Below are 18,272 nucleotides of genomic sequence, written 5' to 3'. Positions count from 1 at the left end.
TTAGATTGTTCAAGTTCAGTTTATGTTGTCTGTATACTTTTTGATGCGTGATGTCCCCTGGAGCCTGGTGAAATCACCGGGGGGGCCACACACTGAAAGACAGTGGACTCCTTTTCTCCCAGCACCTATGCTTTTTAAATAAATTAAATAATTATACTATTAAAACAAAACTAGAAAACAAATGATCTCCTCTGAACACAAAGTTGAATCAAATCCAAATATCACTAATAACACATTGAGTAGTGTCTCCAGAGAAGCATGATTATTTAGATAGGGTGGGAGACTTTTTAGGTCCTTTATAACAACACAGGCACATTAAAGAAGTTCTTGTTTGTGCAACTAGCAGCAAAGCTAAGAATACAAATCTACCTAAAACATATGGGATTTGACTGAGGGAAAATGGGCAACAGGAGCTATGTTGGTCAGTTTGAATTTTGCCTTGCTGAAAGTTGGCAAAAGATAAAGTTCCTGCAGCAGAAAAAAATTATGTAATGCAGGAAAACGTACTGTCTATTGCAAAAGATATACTATGGGCTGACATTATCATTAAAGGAGATGCCAAAGACCTCATCCTATAAATTAAAAACAATGATGTACACTGAGAATATAAGAGTGAACAATTTTAAGAAATCAGAGCAAGGAGGAAGCAAGGGATAAATGGAGAGGATAGGTTTTCATTGTCATGGAAAGTCCAGTAGTGAAATATGCAATACTAGGCAGGAGAACCAAGTGCAGTCCAAGAAAAGTCTACAGGAGACTCAATTGAGCATTATACTGTGGCCTCTACAGAAATTGGGAATGAAGTGATGAAGACACAGAAGTACAGAAAGTTAAATTAAAATAATATATTTTATTTTAATATATACACGTGTATAGGGGGGTGTGCATGAGAGTGCTGGGGTCTACATTTGCCATGAGCACTGAGAGATAATCTGGGGTCTTGTACAAGTGTAGTATAAGCTGTTAAACACCTAGGCATTCTCCAGTCCTGTTAGTGAGTTTTGATAGATATCAATATATTGATTTAAAATGATGAAAATAAGGTGCTCATAGGCTAAGGATTTGGGGCATGGATATTCTCTGGAATACATAAAATCCTGAACCATCCAAACTGATCTTCAGTCATGAAGAACCGGGTATGACCATACCTATTACCTCCAGAAGTTTGTACCCTACTTCTGTAAAGCAAGGGAATACTCTGTTCCCCATTTTAGAGACAGGATAACTGAGGCACATGTGAATTAGTAACTTGATCAGCCATGAGCTAGGAAGGGGTAGAATTAGGACTCAATGCAAAACATTACAATATTTAAAGTGTAAGCTTGCCACTGTGTTACTCTGCTTAGCAGCTACTTTATCACCATGAAAGGGTGTTTCTGAATCAGAACAAAATGATAAGTTGATAAAAATAAAGCAATGAAGCTGTAGCGAGGTGGAGAGATAACGCTATGGGACAAAGCCCCTGCCACGCTGCATGAATGAACCACTGCTTCTGTGACATGAGAAGCACAAGAAAGGGTGTGTAGCTCCCAGGCTAGTCAGCCCGAAGTATCCCATGGCAAAGAAGAGGAGAACAAGTGGAAATCTACACCCACAGCTCTTTTCTCTTCTTCACTCACAAGCACTCAAACAGGAGCAGATGTGTGTTTCCTCCCACAAGATGTGAAACAGAGAGGAGAGAGCAGTAGGATTCTAATATGCTAACCCTGAGAGGAACTTCTAAATGTCACCTGTAATGTTGTTAGAGTAAGGAAAGCAAAAGACCATGAAGTAGACAGTGAGATGGCCCAAGGTAGCAAAGGGGCTGCACAAACTGTGGACACGAGTGCATCCCAGGGGTCCACAGGTAAAAGGAAAGGAGGAACTCCTATAAGATGTCCTCTGTTCTCCACCCATACACACAACACAACAGCACACCTATGCACATAAATAAATATAAAATGCAATCGTTTTCTGTCCCCAAGGATAAAATCATTCCATTAGTGTATGATTTTTAAAAGATATTTTTCTGACAATGCATATTCTAACAAATTAATAAGTTGGGGTATAATGTTATACCAAAAATTAGTAAGTGTTATGCTAATAATATCAAATGATTTTATACATACTAAGAATGGCCTTTAAAATTGCTGTACAAATCATGTCTTCTCTAAGACATGGGAATATTTTAGTAAATACCAATTTCAAATTGTTTATGTTTAGTTCTTTAATAAAAAATCTGTAGAGGTATTTGATATTGTCTTATTTAAAATATTTTCACAGTTTCAGTAGATGTATGATGTGCGATTCCTCTCTGTATGCTGTGAATACCATTGCTTAATAGAGAAACTGTCTTGCGCCTGTGCAGGGAATAGCAGTAGGCAGGGAAATCTAAACTGAATGCTGGGAGAAAGGAGATAGAGTTCAGGAGAAGCCATGTAGCCCCACCAGAGATAGATGTCAGAACTTTAGCTGGTAAGCCACAGCCACGTGGTGACACACAGATTAACGGAGATGGGTTAAATTAACATGTAAGAGTTAACCAATTAGAAGCCAGAGCTAATGGGCCAAGCAGTGTTTTAAATAATATAGTTGCTGTGTGATTATTTCAGGAGTCTGAGCTGCTGGGTGGCCAGGAAACAAGCGGCCTCCCCACAACAGATGCATTAATCAAATTAATATAAATAGACACTTGAGGATGTTTCTAGAAATAACTTAAAGGGTGAAGTATGAAAGAAACTTGTGGAAACAGATTTTGTTCTACTTATTAAGAGATACTGCACCACCAGAGGAGGGAGGAACTGACTCTAGAAACTGAGAGGATGTCCATAGTGTATACTCTATACAAATAATAAATAAGTTAACCAGACTCTACATCCAAATTATAAAATAGCTAAAGGTTATTTTACTTGATAAACTCTGAAAAGTTTTTATAAAAGAAGGGTAACCTTTAGTAACTTTTTAAAGACTGTCTCCTGGATAGCTATCTTCCTTAAATTCCTCTTGACCTTTATAACTAATGCTTATTATGAGGCTAATTGGGGGGTGGGGCGGGGAGATGCTCCTGTGAGGAAGGAAGGATTCAATGATGGGTCCCATGCCTATTTGTCCTCAGCAACACTTGGCCTTCCTCATCCTAAAAGGACCAGCACTGTGCTCAGGCACAAGCTGCTAGGGACTAAGAGACCACAAATCTAGAGTTGCCAGAGTGCTTACTTCCCACAGAGCAGGGAATCCTGACTGCTCTTTGGACTGGAGAGGAAGGGAGAGAGGAGTGGGGGGAGGGGGAGGGAAATGGGAGGCGGAGAGGAGGCAGAAATTTTTAATAAAAAATAAATAATAATAATAATAAAATAAACTGTTCACTCATGACAGCCGGGAAAACATTCCCCAAATGGAAATCTTCTCTTTTAATAACAAAGTTAAAAAAAAAAAATCTGCCTAAAAACTGGCTGGTGTTAGAGCTAGACAGCAGGCCTCTGTGAGATGATGAAGTCCACAGACAACAACTATAGTTAAGAATTCACAGCTCATCAAAGAATGAAAGGATATTTTTCTCTTGTCTTAATCTGAAAATTTATAAACTTTTGACTGTGGAGAAAATTTTGGTTTCCCTTGGGAAAATCTGTGGCTACTCACAGTGAATTCAGAGAGCGCAGTCCCTGGAAGGCATCTGGGGCAAGCTCCGAGATCTGATTATTGCTCAGGTCTCTATACACAGAGAAAAGGTTAGGTTAAATGACATGGGAGTCGCCAGGCACATTGACTTCACGAGAAGAGGATTTACTCGTACACATTGTCTATGAAGACATGAACAACATTCAACAAAAATATTAGATGATCCTAAAACTTAAAAGATGAATCACACACTGTCAAAACAACTAGTATCCATTTGCTTAAGTTATTAGTAAGGATGGCGTGGCTTAATTAGACAGTAGCATACCAAAGATGCCACGACCACTTTTGTGGCGATCAGTACACTAAATTACAGAGAACATTAAAAATTATAAGGTTTCACTACTACAATTAAAGTGCCATTATACAACTGGCCCTCAGACTGTCATCAAGCTGTCAATCTCTTCAATATCCATGCTTAGTTCTTCCTACACAGCCCTGACCTACACAATTTACAAAATGATATATCTTGCACAACACTATTAACTCACATTCTTCTGAGCTTTTTATATGGCGAGAAAGCTCCAGGAGGGATGGCCCTGATGGAGTTCTGTTCCAAACGTCTGCAAAGAAAATAATAAAAATCAATATTTAGGAGGAAAAGTAAAAATCTAGACACGTTTAATTCAGACATAAGTTTCACATCAAGAAGGGACGTTACTGCTTTTCATGAGAGATCTTTTCTTCTTTTCCTCTAAAAATCAGACTGAAGTTGAATGTGCCGCCCTTTAAACGCGAAGCAAGATTGGAATAATAATGAAAAGAAAGCACTACCCAGGTACTGTCTAGTCATGGGTTGGGCAGGAACCTTACACTGAGTAGGAAGCATTTGTAGGTACAAATTTAGGTGTATTGTAATAAACTATGAGCAAATTAAATATGCAAAAGTCTTGTATTTAGATGTATAATACATTCTAATGATAATTTTAAGTTCAAAAATGAAATTACTGCTCTGTATCAAATTTTATAGATACTTTACCCTTTAAAGAAAGTACACTGTCAGTTGAAGAAACTGATCCACTCACAAAATTAATTTTGGAGCTATGTATGAGGCATAGTGTTAAATTATAAATCTATAAATGATGGAGAAATCTTCAGTAAACAATGTAAATCAGCTAACATGATATGTGACCACTACGGTAAAAATCATCTCAGAAAAGTGCAATCAAACACAGGTGGAATATTTTTATGATATGATAAAAATCAGAGTAAAGTTCAATTCTCTCATACCATCTACTCTAAGATTCTGTTATTGGAGAAAAATAAGAAATATATACCCAGTCATTGAACACACAAAGGGAGAGGTTTCACCAAGTCTCTTAGTAAATATTTTTGTTCAACAAAATAACAATGTCACGCAACCTTTTTCTTTCCCATATCAGCACCTGAGAGCCATTTCACAGCCTTTCTTTTCAGTTCTGCTCCGGATCCTGGAGATCTGACTCCCTTGAACCACTGTGGGAGGATTTTGACACTGAGAGTTGCTGGTGAAAGATTGAAGCATCCAGAGGGAAAAATATTTTTCCTTTGTTTAGGGAATAACTCCAAAAGCCACTTCACGGTCATCATAATTTCAGCTTCTGCTAGATGTGCCTCATACTTTATCATTTTAAATTGGCTTTTTATCATTTAATTTTAGCTTTCATAGACTTGAACCTAAGTAGAAATTTTTTCTTCTGTATTTTACCTTCCTACAAGTTTCAGGAAATTCGTATATATTAAAGTCTTATATTAAACTAAATGGAATAAATACTATTTTGCTATCTAGATTTAAAAATATATATACATATGTGTACTCAACACAAATATGTGTAATGAGTGTATATATGTTCTTATATATGATAAGCATATACACGTTCATAAACATATACGTGCATAGCTGTGTCTCTATAGGTACACATATGTATGCAGGTATATGGAAAATGCATATAAATGCATTTTATTTTGTGTTTGAATATTGCATATTTTCTCCTTATCAGGTTGTTGGATTTCAGGAGCATATTTATCTCAGAAGACAGGAAACCATCAAAGTAATATATATGGATATGAGACCAGGGGAGAAGGCTTAGTGCTCACTGAGTGTACACACACATACACACACAGTTTAGCATTTAAATTATTTGTCTAGGTCTTAGGAAACATATTTTTCACAGGCTCTAAATATAGCCAAGACAAAGTTATTTTGCTCTAATAGTCATTTGGCAATGATGCTTTAAAGATCATGTTCGTTCCAATTTCAATTCATTCTTAAACTATTATTATTCAAATAATCTGTGTATGTCAAGGAAACTTTACATATCAGTTAATCGCTGGATCATCGTAACATAATGATTATAAAAAGTAGGAATGTTTTTGAGTTGTTTCAACACAATGAAAAATTTGTTCATTTAACTTTTTTTTTTTTTGGTTTTTTTTTTGCGAGACAGGGTTTCTCTGTGGTTTTGGAGCCTGTCCTGGAACTAGCTCTTGTAGACCATGCTGGTCTCGAACTCACAGAGATCCGCCTGCCTCTGCCTCCCGAGTGCTGGGATTAAAGGCGTGCCCCACCACGGCCCGGCTTCATTTAACTTTTTATAATACTATGTAAGACTGTTGAAAATAATACAAAGGAATCAAGAACATCATTCAATGATTCACTCTTTATAGATATTTACAAATGGTGCTGCTTGGGGTTGCAGAGTGATGAAAAGTATTCTGAACCCATAAATTTAACCAGAGTAATTCTATTCTTTAAGGGGACTTATGGTATTCCATGGAAAGATTCATATTTATTTGTGGACTTAAAGTGTCAGTACCTAGCAAACTATAATTTCTAATTATTCCAGTGGCAACTAAGTATATTTTAATATTTGTGTTCAAAATTATTATTTCTCCTAAAAATGTGCACTTGTCTGCATAACTATGTGCACATGGGTATACGCAGATGTTTGTGCTTGTGCACATTCCGTCGTAAGAGAGTGCTGGATACCCTGTGATGTAATTATGGGCATTTGCAGGACATGCCTCTAGCTAAATGCATTCTATGACTTGATCTCACATATTCATCATTATACAGCAAGTATTCTTAACTGCTCTGCCACCTCTATTGCCCACCAATGCCTGTTGTTATGGTAAGTTATATTTAATCTATATTCAACTCTATTGAAAATATTCATATTTAAATCAGTCACAAGTATGAATAACAAATTTTTTTAGAAATGGACTAATCAATACTATTAAAGTTATAAAACAGTGAATACAGGGTGAAAGTATGTTAGATAATTATAATTATAAAATTATATTAGATAATTAGATAAATTGCAATGCCTCACATATAACTAATGATAGTATCTCTTTTGTTCATTATTGTGATGTACCATGATTTAAATTTCACATTGAAAATGGCTTCATTTAAAACTTAGAGGACAGAACATGGAAGAATAGCATGCTAGGTGGACCTGCTGGATTTTCTTATTTGCTTATTTTTAACGTAGCTAAAATGGGTCTTTGAAAAAGCTTGGGCAGCTATTTACACTTAGCAGCTAATTGTTTCGTTGTTGTTGTTTTATTACTCTCTCTCAGCAGTCCGTTTAGGATCAACATGATTGCATTCCTCCACCAAAAGAAAAAAAATGATTCTCACTGGAGAAGACATACTACCAGAACAGACACCAAATGTACTTTATAATGTCTCGTTTTTCACTTAATTCCTACTTAATGGACAAGGAACAATTATGGAATTCCGTTAAACTTTTAGCTTTGTTGAAGAAAATGACTTATTTAATTGACAGGAACCTTAGAATGAATTTGACAAAGGAAACAACGTTCACCTCAAATGGTGATCCCATGAGAAGGAGAAGAAAGCATTTGACCAGACGATATGAATAAGAAAGAAAACAGCAGCATTTTCAGGTTACAAAAACGGCAGGCTGTATTTACATTTCTAAACTCTGTTAGCTTCTGATCTCTGCTTATTAGCATTGAATCTGCTGCGTTTCAAAGAGTGCACATTTGAGTCCATTGTTCCATGAAGAATCTAATTAGAAACATTTCAAGATTATGGAAACAGATAGGGTAATGGGTACGACATATTTGCATGATTAGGACAATATATATCATAATTAAGAACTTTCCTAATGTCAATCCTTCAGAGATTATGCTGTGTCTCTTTTAGAAAATAAAAACAAATTAAACAAAGTGAACAGGGGAGAAATTCTATGGCCTGCATACCACTAGGATGAAGCATTTCATGTAAAGCTGCCAGGACCAATTTATTCCATAGGATCTATGTGGCCAAATCTACAAGATTTTATAATTATATTATATACAAATAGACAGATATCCAGATGTAAATGTTTATTTTATATATTTATACACTACACTATATTATTCTATATAATATATGTAATGAAAAATATGGATATTACCACTTCCTTAAAATTAGAAGGATATTTTAGTTTTCTGCTCAGTGAGATGAAATATTTAATTGTATTGAGTGGGGATGAGTCCCAAATCCTCACAAGGAGATTTGGCCAATAACGACCTTTCTTGCATTTTTCTTTCTATTCATGCCTTGAATCTCTGCAGGTTTGTGCTTCCTAACAGCAGCAGATCACAGGAACTTCAGGGTTTGTTTCAAAAATTAGACAAACAGGAAGACTGTGCTGAGAAACTGGAGACCACCAAGCATGGGAACTGTGTGTAGGGTTAGCTGCGATTTCAGATCGTGTCACCACAGTGTCACTGCTGATCTGCAGCTCTGCCACATAAAATACACGGCAGTGGTTATGACGGCGTAGATCTTAGACACACAAAGTTTAAAAAACCCACCATGATATAGTGTTTAAGAAATTGCCAAACGAGTTATTCATATATTTATGAGATATTAGACAAATTAGTTTAGTTTAACATTCATGTCTTATCCCTCTCAATGTTTTTCCAAGTAGAATTATTTTTAAAACAACACAAAATAACATCCATGAGAAATATTAAAAAGTCCTATATAATCAGTTATTATATCAGTTGTAATATATAATATTCAAGACTGAAAATACTCATTCTTTGTTGACAAAGTGTGAACGTTGTACTGACACAGAACTGGCTAAATCTGAGTCAACTAGCATCAGCTTTATGGGCTCTTCATTCTTTGTGTTTTAGCTTCTTTTTGCAAAATGATGAAAAACAGTAACTTGGTAAGAAGTGCAGTTTAAATTAAATATATTGTATTTTCTTGCACTAAGGTATATGAATAAAGATATGACATTTACACATATATATTATACAATAAGTTATCTGAAAATCACGGTCATCAACACACATTATTTAAAACAATATATCTGCCACCTGATATGATCTCTAGTGTGAAATTAATAAATGATGAAATAATATTTAAGAGTCAATTCATAATACATTTTCAGCTAATTCCGATACTATAATAAACACATGTATATAATTCACATCAAAACTGAAAAATGCTGATGATAAGATCTGTAATCATACTGATTAATGTTTAGCTTTTTCTTTATTGCCTTAGAAACTACAAAAGATTTTTACAATACTAAGTAAGATAAGAATTTCGATTGACTGTGCCTGTAACATACAGCCCAGATGCTGATTATACATGGCCATAAAACTGACATGTTTTTGCATTTTCTCCATCTGCTGTTAACATAAATGACAAAAACAGCTGTCAGAGAATGGAACATGGGTTTAATGGGTGAGGGAGGGAAGGCGCAATGGCTCTATCTTTTGAAAGTTAAATTGTGCGGTGCAGCCAAGGTAGTCCGGACACAGTAAACATCAGTATCTGCAGACAGAAAAAAGGTTCTATTTAGACTGGGGAGTCTGTCACCCAGTACATGGTAATTTGGAAATCAGTATTTCATATTTATGGAAAGTTACTTTCAAATTTTAGCAATGGGTTTACGCTACTGGCTTCCTTGATATGTACCTATTAAAATCAACACAGCATGTTTTAGGCTAAAATATTATTTCTTTCTCCTAAGCATTATCACAGACACTTCCTCAGTTTAATAAATGTCTCCACAGCTGAGTTTATATTGGCCTCTAGATGTTTGAATTTTGCATACAGCTAACACGTTTGCCTTTGGCCTGTGTCCATATTAATTGATTATCAGCTGTTTTTGTCTTGAGTTGTTCCTGAGAATTACCCATTTTCTTAATCCCATTTGGTGCCATTTTAATACACACCCCCAGACATACACTCATCTGCAGTTTCATCATAGCGAATAATCCTCCATTAGGTCTCTTATTCTAAATCAATACAGAAATATTCGTGAACATGAAAATGTGTATCTGTCTATATGAGCACATCTCTTGAAAAAATGCTAGAGTTGTTTGAATTTATTCACATAGATACATTTCCAAGTCCAAAAATTCACTCATTATATAGCTAAACGAATTAAAAGGAAAATGAACTCAGTCACACATAACCTTAATAATGTATTTATGCAGACAGAGTGAGATTCATGAAGTGAAAATAATTAAGTTTTCATCTATATCTATTTATCATCTATGTATGCGTGTAAATATGTATGTATGTATATATGTATCCATCCATCCATCCATCCATCCATCCATCTATCATCTCAGCCTGTCTGCCTGTTTGTCTATCTATCTACTAACTAGCTATAATCTATCTACCTATCATCTATATCCTTATCAATACAAAAACGAAAAAAAAGGGAGTCTGCTGTTTTGTTTTAGAATAACAACTGAAGGCCTTTGGTTAATTAACATGTTTCAAGCCTTGTGTTATATCTCAAATTGACTAATTATTTTCATTTGCAAATATCTGTCTTAATTCTTAATCTGCGTAACTGCAACTGACTATCCACAAATCCATGATATAATTTCTTTTTAAAGTAGCAGCTTTGATCCTTGTAAGAATGAATGATATTTTGGTCCCAGCTACTCTCTTTTTTATGTCAGATTCAGCATATTTTACATGTTTGAGTTCTCTAGTTTGTTTTTGCAGTATTATCTGGTTAAGGGAACCAGTCACATCAGTGCTTAGAGTGGCACATTGGGATAACATCCCCATCAAGTCCTGCTTCCGGGCTTGCCTTTATCATTGTTTGGTAGGGTCTGCTACAAAGGTGTGTTTCAGCTTCTTTCTTTCTTCCTGAACACCAGGGTGATGTTTACAACAAAGAACTCTATTCGTGCCACCCCCTCGCCTAAGCCATTCTCCCATGTGCTACTATTACAATGCAGCTGTTCCTCAAGCTTTAGCTACTGTTGTACCTATTGAGAATTGCAAACTTAAAGTTTCCTTCCAAACACAGAGCTCTCTCACCTTCCTGGGGTCATTCCGTGATGTTTCCTTTGTATAAGGATTTCCAATTTTCTCTACACAAAAGCACATCCTCATACCAGAGAAGGATGTGATTCTCCCAGGCAGATCAGGTGCTCTGCTGGCCTTGTTCAGAGAAAGTAATTTATGATTCTCACAAGACTCTCAACTACTCTGCATAAGGCTTCAACTTTCTGCACTGTAAGCTGTCTGAAGGCAGTCAGTGTGCTTTTTCAACTTTAATGGTCGACGCAGAGTGGGGGGCATTCATACTGACCAAGTACAGAGTATAAGGAAAGAAACCATTTCATACTTTTTCTTCTTTTATAGCTTAACTCACAGACTTTTGCAGATTTTTAAGGGAATCTCTTGGAGTATTGTTTTTTGTTGCTGTTGTTGTTATAGCCATCTATGTTCTCATTTCTCTAATTTTTTCCTATTTTTTTATAATTTTATTGTACTCCTTTTCATTTATAAAGAAATGTGACCAAAACACCCTTATGTTTAAAGTTTCATGCCTCACAATCTTTTGTGAATATCATTATCATTGTGTTAACTATTACACAAGACGACTTTTAAAAGTGTTATAAATACATACATACAACAGGCATAAATACTGTTTTTATATTAGCTGATTAATGAACACAAAGTTACAATAATAAAGAACGCAGAACCTTGTCATGCTTTAGGCTAGTTGATCCTGAGTGTAATAAGAAATATATTGAAAATCTTACCTAGTCTTTAGATAATAAGAGATAGTTTCTTAACATTGTGAACTGAAGCAAAATCATCCCAATCATTAATTCTACATTTTCTTCAAGCACAAGAAAACAACTTTCTATAGAAAAATAATTTCTCTTTGAAGTTATTAACTTATTTAAAATTAAGGGAAATTGGATCTGGAGAGATGGCTTGGCAGCTAAGAGCAGGACATGCTCTGCCTGAGGACCAGAGTTTGGTTTCTGAAAACCACTTCAGGTATCTCAGAACCACCTGTATCTCCATATGACCACTCTGGCCTCCATGGTTGTCTACCCACATGTGGTACAAATCACACACACGTGCACAGACACACACACACACACCTAAATAAAAGTAAATCTTTTCAAAATTAAGAAATAGTGAAATTGTATGCTATATATTTGCTACATAAAAAATTTCATTAGAGCCGGGCGGTGGTAGCGCACACCTTTAATCCCAGCACTTGGGAGGCAGAGGCAGGCGGATCTCTGTGAGTTCGAGACTAGCCTGATCTACAAGACCTAGTTCCAGGACAGGCTCCAAAGCCACAGAGAAACCCTGTCTCGAAAAACCAAAACAAACAAACAAATAAATAAATAAATAATAAAATAAATAAATAAATAAATAAAAATTTCATTAGAAATTGTAACATTTGCTTTCATTAGCTGTTTCCTCAACACTGTCTAAGGAGAAAATACAAATTGTTTTATATATTCTGTGAGGAATTTAACATTTTTGTTTGTTTTTGTTTTTCAAGACAGGGTTTCTCTGTGTAGCTTTGGAGCCTGTCCTGTGGGGCTTGCTCTGTAGATCAGGCTGGCCTTGAACATACAGATATCTGCCTGCCTGCCTCCTGAGTGCTGAGATTAAAGGAATGTGCCACCACTAATATTGTATGTTTTATTTATCCTTAAAACTTATTTTTAAATGAAATAATTAGAATAAAATCAATTACACAGGTGATAGCTAAGTAACTGAGATATTATTAAGTGTACACTAAATAAAGTTTATCCAGGATTTATTAAATATTTCTATTTGCTGTTTATTTTTTATTTGAGATAGGGTCTCATTCTAGCCTAGTCTAGTCTTTAACTCATTATAACTCAAGCTGGACTCAGACTCAAGGCACTCCTGCCTCAGTCTGTCAAGTGTTCGTATTATAAAACAGTATAAAACAGAATACTTAGCAAGGCATTTTAAAATTATTTAATTCAGAACAGACTAGACACAAGCTGATCAAATCTTAATTATTTAATATTTCATGTAAATATTAAAAGGATTTTTAAATAACTTGGGAAAATACTGAATAAACACTATTATAAGCAATTAAAAATTCAAAATGTTGGAAGATGAAATTAGAGAAAAGGCTTGCAAAAAGGACAAACTGCACAAAAGTAAGAGGGAAAGTGTTTAAACAAAAATGGAAAAAGAAGAAATTTTGAAGTACTCTCAGCATATAAATTCAGTTTGTAAATAGGTATTCACATTCCAAGATTATTGTTGCTTTCATTGTTCATACTTTGTGCCCCTCAACAGAAGAATGGATAAAGAAAGTGTGGCACATCTACATATTAGAGTAGTACTCAGTGATAAAAAACAGTGACATTGAATTTTGCATGCAAATGGACAGAATTAGAAAACACTATCCTGAGTGAGATAACCCAGACCCAAAAATATGAAGATGGTAAGTACTCACGCATTAGTGGATACTAGCCATAAACAAAGGACATTGAGCCTGTAGTTTATGATCCTAGAGAAGCTAAGTAATAAAGTGAACCCAAAGAAAAACATATATAGATCCACCTGGAAAGTGAAAGCAGAAAAGATCGCCTGACAAAATTGGGGAGCATGAGGGTGGGGGTGGGTAAAAGGAAGGAGAGCAGGGGAAGAGGAGGGGAGAAGTGGAGGGTTGGGGAGAACTTGAGGGAATGTTATAGTCGAGATGGAGGAAGGACAAATAAGATAGCAAGGATAGAGATATATTGATTGAGGGAGCCATTTTGGGGTTAGCAAGAAACCTGGCTCTAGAAAAATTCCCAGGAATCCACGGGATGATCCCAGCTAAGACCCTAAGCAATAGAGGAGAGGGTGCCTGAACTGGCCTTGCCCTGTAGTCAGACTGTTGATTATCTTAAATATCACCATAGAACCTTCATCCAACAACAGAGGGAAACAGAGACAGAGACCCACATCGGAGCACTAGACTAAGCTCCCAAGGTCCAGTTGAAGAGTGGAAGAAAGGAGAGTATGAGGAAGGAAGTCAAGACCATGATGGATTCACCCACTGAGACAATGTGCCTGAGCTAATAGGAGCTCACCATCTCCAACTGGCCTAGGAGTGAACGAGTATGGCATCAAGATAGTCCCTTTGAATGTGGTTGACAGTTGGGGCAGACTGAGTGGCCACTGACAATGGCACTGGGATTTGTCTCTACTGCATGTACTGGCTTTGGGGGATCCTATTCTCTTTGGATGTATTCCGGCTCAACCTGGACCTAGTGGAGAGGGCCTTGAACTTTCCACAGGGCAGGGTGCTTTGCCCTCTCTTAAGATTAGAGGGGGGTGAGGGAGGGTGTGTGGAGGGAGTGGGAGGAGAATGGAAGCAGGGGAGAAAGTGGGAATTTGGATTGGTATTTTTTTTAAACTAATAAAATGAAAAAAAGCTCAGTGAGCTGTTTCAAAATCGATTTTTTTTTTCATTTTAGTAAGATTCTTTAACTCATCTCAGTTTTTTTTCTCTCCTCTCTTCTGCCACAAAATGAAATTATTAGTCTTTGAAAGATTTCATATCTATGCCCTGGCATTACAAAAGAAATATGACTTCAGAGAAAGGTATCCATGCATCATCTTTAAGGTGATAAATGCATCCGTCTCTCAAGAAGGAGAGTAATTACAACATGTTGGTTTGGTCATCAGAGAATGCAGCCAAAGGAGATATAACACTTAACGTGGACTTCAAAGCATTATATGTAAGAAAAAATTTTTACTAATGAATTCTTTCAGCTTTCTAGTCCACTTTAGCCTAGACTATCAGACATTTTTTAAATTAAATTTATTTATTCAAATTTTTGGAAATTCTGCTTATAAGCAATCATTATGTCAACAAAGAAAGCCTGACTCGACCTTGTGGTTACACTTATTAATCTTGGTACAACAGCTCTCTCATAGATAAGTCAACATTAAGTGCTTGATTGATTCTGAATTGTGTATACTCTCACTTCAAATAACTATTCATCAACTGCATATCAAAGTGCTTTGGTGTGCCATGGTATTAGTTTTGTTACAGGTTAGGTTACTCTCTGGTGACTTGAATAGAACTTGTTCTTGCCTTCTTAGAACTCAAACTTTGGTATTGAAAGATGTTTAAAAACACAAATACACATATCTGCTAAAGAATTCTCCCTTCCTGTTATGATCTTTTTTTAAAATTTATTTATTTATTAAGGATTTCTGCCTCCTCCCCGCAACCACTTCCCATTTCCCTCCCCGTCCCCCGATCAAGTCCCCCTCCCTCATCTGCTGGAAGAGCAATCAGGGTTCGCTGATCTGTGGGAAGCCCAAGGACTGCCCACCTCTATCCAGGTCTCGTAAGGTGAGCATGATCTTTTTTAACACGAGGGATGGTTCTCTTTACTGTACAAAACATTTTAGTTCTATGCGGTCCCAATAGTTAAGTCATAACAGTTATAATGCCAGAATGGAAGGAGACAGCTGCTGAGAGAGGGAAAGACCATGTTCTCTAAGAGTGTAGCTCCTGAGAAGTTGACTGTGGCTCAGTAAAAGACTATATACCCTAGAATATTGGTACTGTATAGATTGGTCTTTAAGGGTTTAAAAATAAAAATCACAAAGTTAGGTGGGTGGAAAAGGGGGAGTGGATCTGCAAAGAAATGGTGGAAGGGAGGTAGATATGATCAAAACATGTTACTTGACACTCCCAATGAATTAAAAAAATAAAATAAACTTATAAATTAAAATGTGATCAGTAGATACAGTCAAAACTTATTCCCAGGGCTGGAGAGGTGGCTCAGAGGTTAAGAGCACTAGCTGCTCTTCCACAGGTCCTGAGTTCAATTCCCAGCAACCACATGGTGGCTCACAACCATCTTTACTGAGATCTGGCGCCCTCCTCTGGCATGCGGGCATACATGGAGGCAGAATGTTGTATATATACTAAAACTTATTCCCAGCCCACGAATGCAAATCCAAACCACTGGCCATGATAAAATCATTGTGTAGTCATCAGGCTTCCTGAGGAGAGTTCCCCCAGGGTTTTCTGAACATGCCTCTGAAGTGGTTTTCCTACTCTGTAAAACTCATCACACAAGTCAATGAAAATTCAAATTATATGCTATGTGTGCAAGCATTCAGCACTGAAGAGTTTAAATAGATGTTAACCTATTTCTAGTTTATGATGCTTTATATCTTCAAGAAAAAATGTTTTGTAAAACACCAAAATATGATTTGTGCTTCCTAAAAACAAAATAGAATGGAGATAATATTTGCATATTGTTTAGTAACCTAGATCACAGTCAGGTGTTCACTCTTATATAGAGCTTATATCCTTTCTCTTTATTATAATTATGAATGTTATAGTAAAGATGTATCACAGCCTAAGAAAACAAACATGTCAAAACTATTAAAATATCTCAATCTGAAATAAAGATGCTACACAGATAACCCACTTATACCTTGTGAAATATTTGAATAAGATGAATAAATATTTTAATAATAAAATGATAATAGTGTAAACAATAATATTTGATTAAAGCTATCTCTAAAAAGTGAAAATAATGTTTTGTTGAGTACCATTTGCATGATTTTTCAATACTAGCAATATTCTTTATTTTCAACAAACAAAAATGTGAGTGAGTCACTGAGCTAGTATGTTACATTTCTGAAGGTGTTTCATTCCCACTGAATAATGAATAAAATTCATCTGTAGCCTGACGAACGTTTTTATACCAACTTATAAATTGAAGTTATGGTACCACAATATGACATATCACCTCTTTAATATAGGTAAACCCAATGGGATACATTATTTAGTATAACTTCCATGCTGCTAAACTCCACCATTATGGGAAGTCTATAGAGCATGCAAGGTAGAGTCAAAGTGCTAAAGTGAAAAATAAAAATGATTAATAGAACAAGCCATTTAAAATGTCCCACATCACTGTATTGCTTTTGATAAATTTTTGCCCCTAGCTTGCTCTTCTAGAACATCTGTCAGTCCCCCTTCGTTAGTAGCAGATCTGACCGCTTTCTTCCTGTGTGCACATATACCTTCTTTAACTCTTGATTTTCCTCACTAGTTTTATTTAACTTTATTTTTTTTTCTCAAAGATATTCTTTCATCCTAATTTTCTAACGATTGCAGGTTTCTGAATTTTTCGATCAGTTGTTTTTGAAGAACGATTTGAGCTGTTCATTTTCACCCTTTGGGATTCCCAGTCTTAACATTCATAAGTGGCTTCTGTAATCACTGTTGACAAAATTGAATCCTTTCATATGAATGGTTAAAAGTCTGAACTGCTTTGGACTTCAGTGGGCTCACAGGCAGCAACACTTGCTTGAGCAGACCACATTGCCTGGAGGCTCTTTCTAGCTTTCCCTGCCCTAGCCTTCTGCCTCTTTTCTCTTTCCCTTGGTTGCTTGATGAAATTACTTTTCAACATAGATTTTATTTTTATTGGCGGGGGGGGGGGGTCAGTTACTTCATAAGTTTTGACTCAGGCAAGTTCTTTCCTTGTTTAAAATTATTATAACCTGCATGATGTTATTTGAACCTCTTTACAATTTTTACTTCTTATTTACAGTCTTCCCACCGCTCAGGTTTGAAACTGGCATCGGTTTTGCTGCATTTCCTATAAATCCTCACCAGTAGAATTAATCCCTACTAATCAAACCTCTGTTTTAACTCTCATCTGTGTCCATGTCCCCTTCTTATTATTGTCCAACATTTCCTCCTCTTCCAACATCCACAAAGGTAAGGCAATAGATTCCTAGGTATCTTCTGCTTTGAAAGTCCATTGAGATACAGCCCTAAGCCTAATTCTTTTGGAAGATTCAATTAAAAATACTTGTATCCAGATGCATTCCAAATAAATTCTAAGATTTTTATAGTATCGAAACCCTCTATGAAGTTGCAATGACCCATTTTTAAATGTCCTTTCCTCTGTTCTCTGCATTATCACATATCACCCAAGCAGCATTCCTATATAATCTGTTTATTAATGTTTTATTAACTCGGAGTTTCTTTCCATTCATCACCTCTCTGTGGGGTTTAGTTCAGGTGCTACTTTTGTACGTGTTCCAGGTTTGAGGTATCATTTATGGGTTTCTAGATTATGGATGTGTATATAGTTCTACACACATTATTTTATTTCCCAACAACAAAATATTTTAGTTTCCCAAAATGATGAAATCATAGAAGAGAAGTAACTTAATCACGAACTCAGAGTCAGTAAATGAGAGATAAAACTGGGATTCTAAACAAAATGTATCAACTCTTCTTACTCAGTGTATCTTGGCCTCCGCTCTGCTTTCTGTAATGCCTTCTGCCTTTGCATGCATTCCACCC

The 18,272-nt window shown here is 36.0% G+C and overlaps 1 protein-coding gene across 1 annotated transcript in view; it reads right to left on the bottom strand.

Annotated features, from left to right (window-relative positions):
- Slit2 (slit guidance ligand 2) overlaps window positions 1–18,272 on the bottom strand; it is a gene marked incomplete at its 5' end in the record, with an annotated part of 140,424 nt that overhangs the window by 98,431 nt on the left and 23,721 nt on the right. The window contains 2 exons of the mRNA XM_041643762.1: window positions 3,619–3,690; window positions 4,146–4,217. Coding sequence (XP_041499696.1) covers window positions 3,619–3,690; window positions 4,146–4,217 — 144 coding nt within the window. The remainder of the gene's footprint in view (window positions 1–3,618; window positions 3,691–4,145; window positions 4,218–18,272) is intronic.

This window comes from Microtus oregoni, unplaced genomic scaffold, assembly GCF_018167655.1.
Source record: "Microtus oregoni isolate MIOR12 unplaced genomic scaffold, Mior012 000090F_ref0000504, whole genome shotgun sequence".
Lineage (NCBI taxonomy): Eukaryota > Metazoa > Chordata > Mammalia > Rodentia > Cricetidae > Microtus > Microtus oregoni.
The sequence above is the reverse complement of the archived record's forward strand: the minus strand, read 5'-3'. Positions and strand labels throughout refer to the sequence as shown.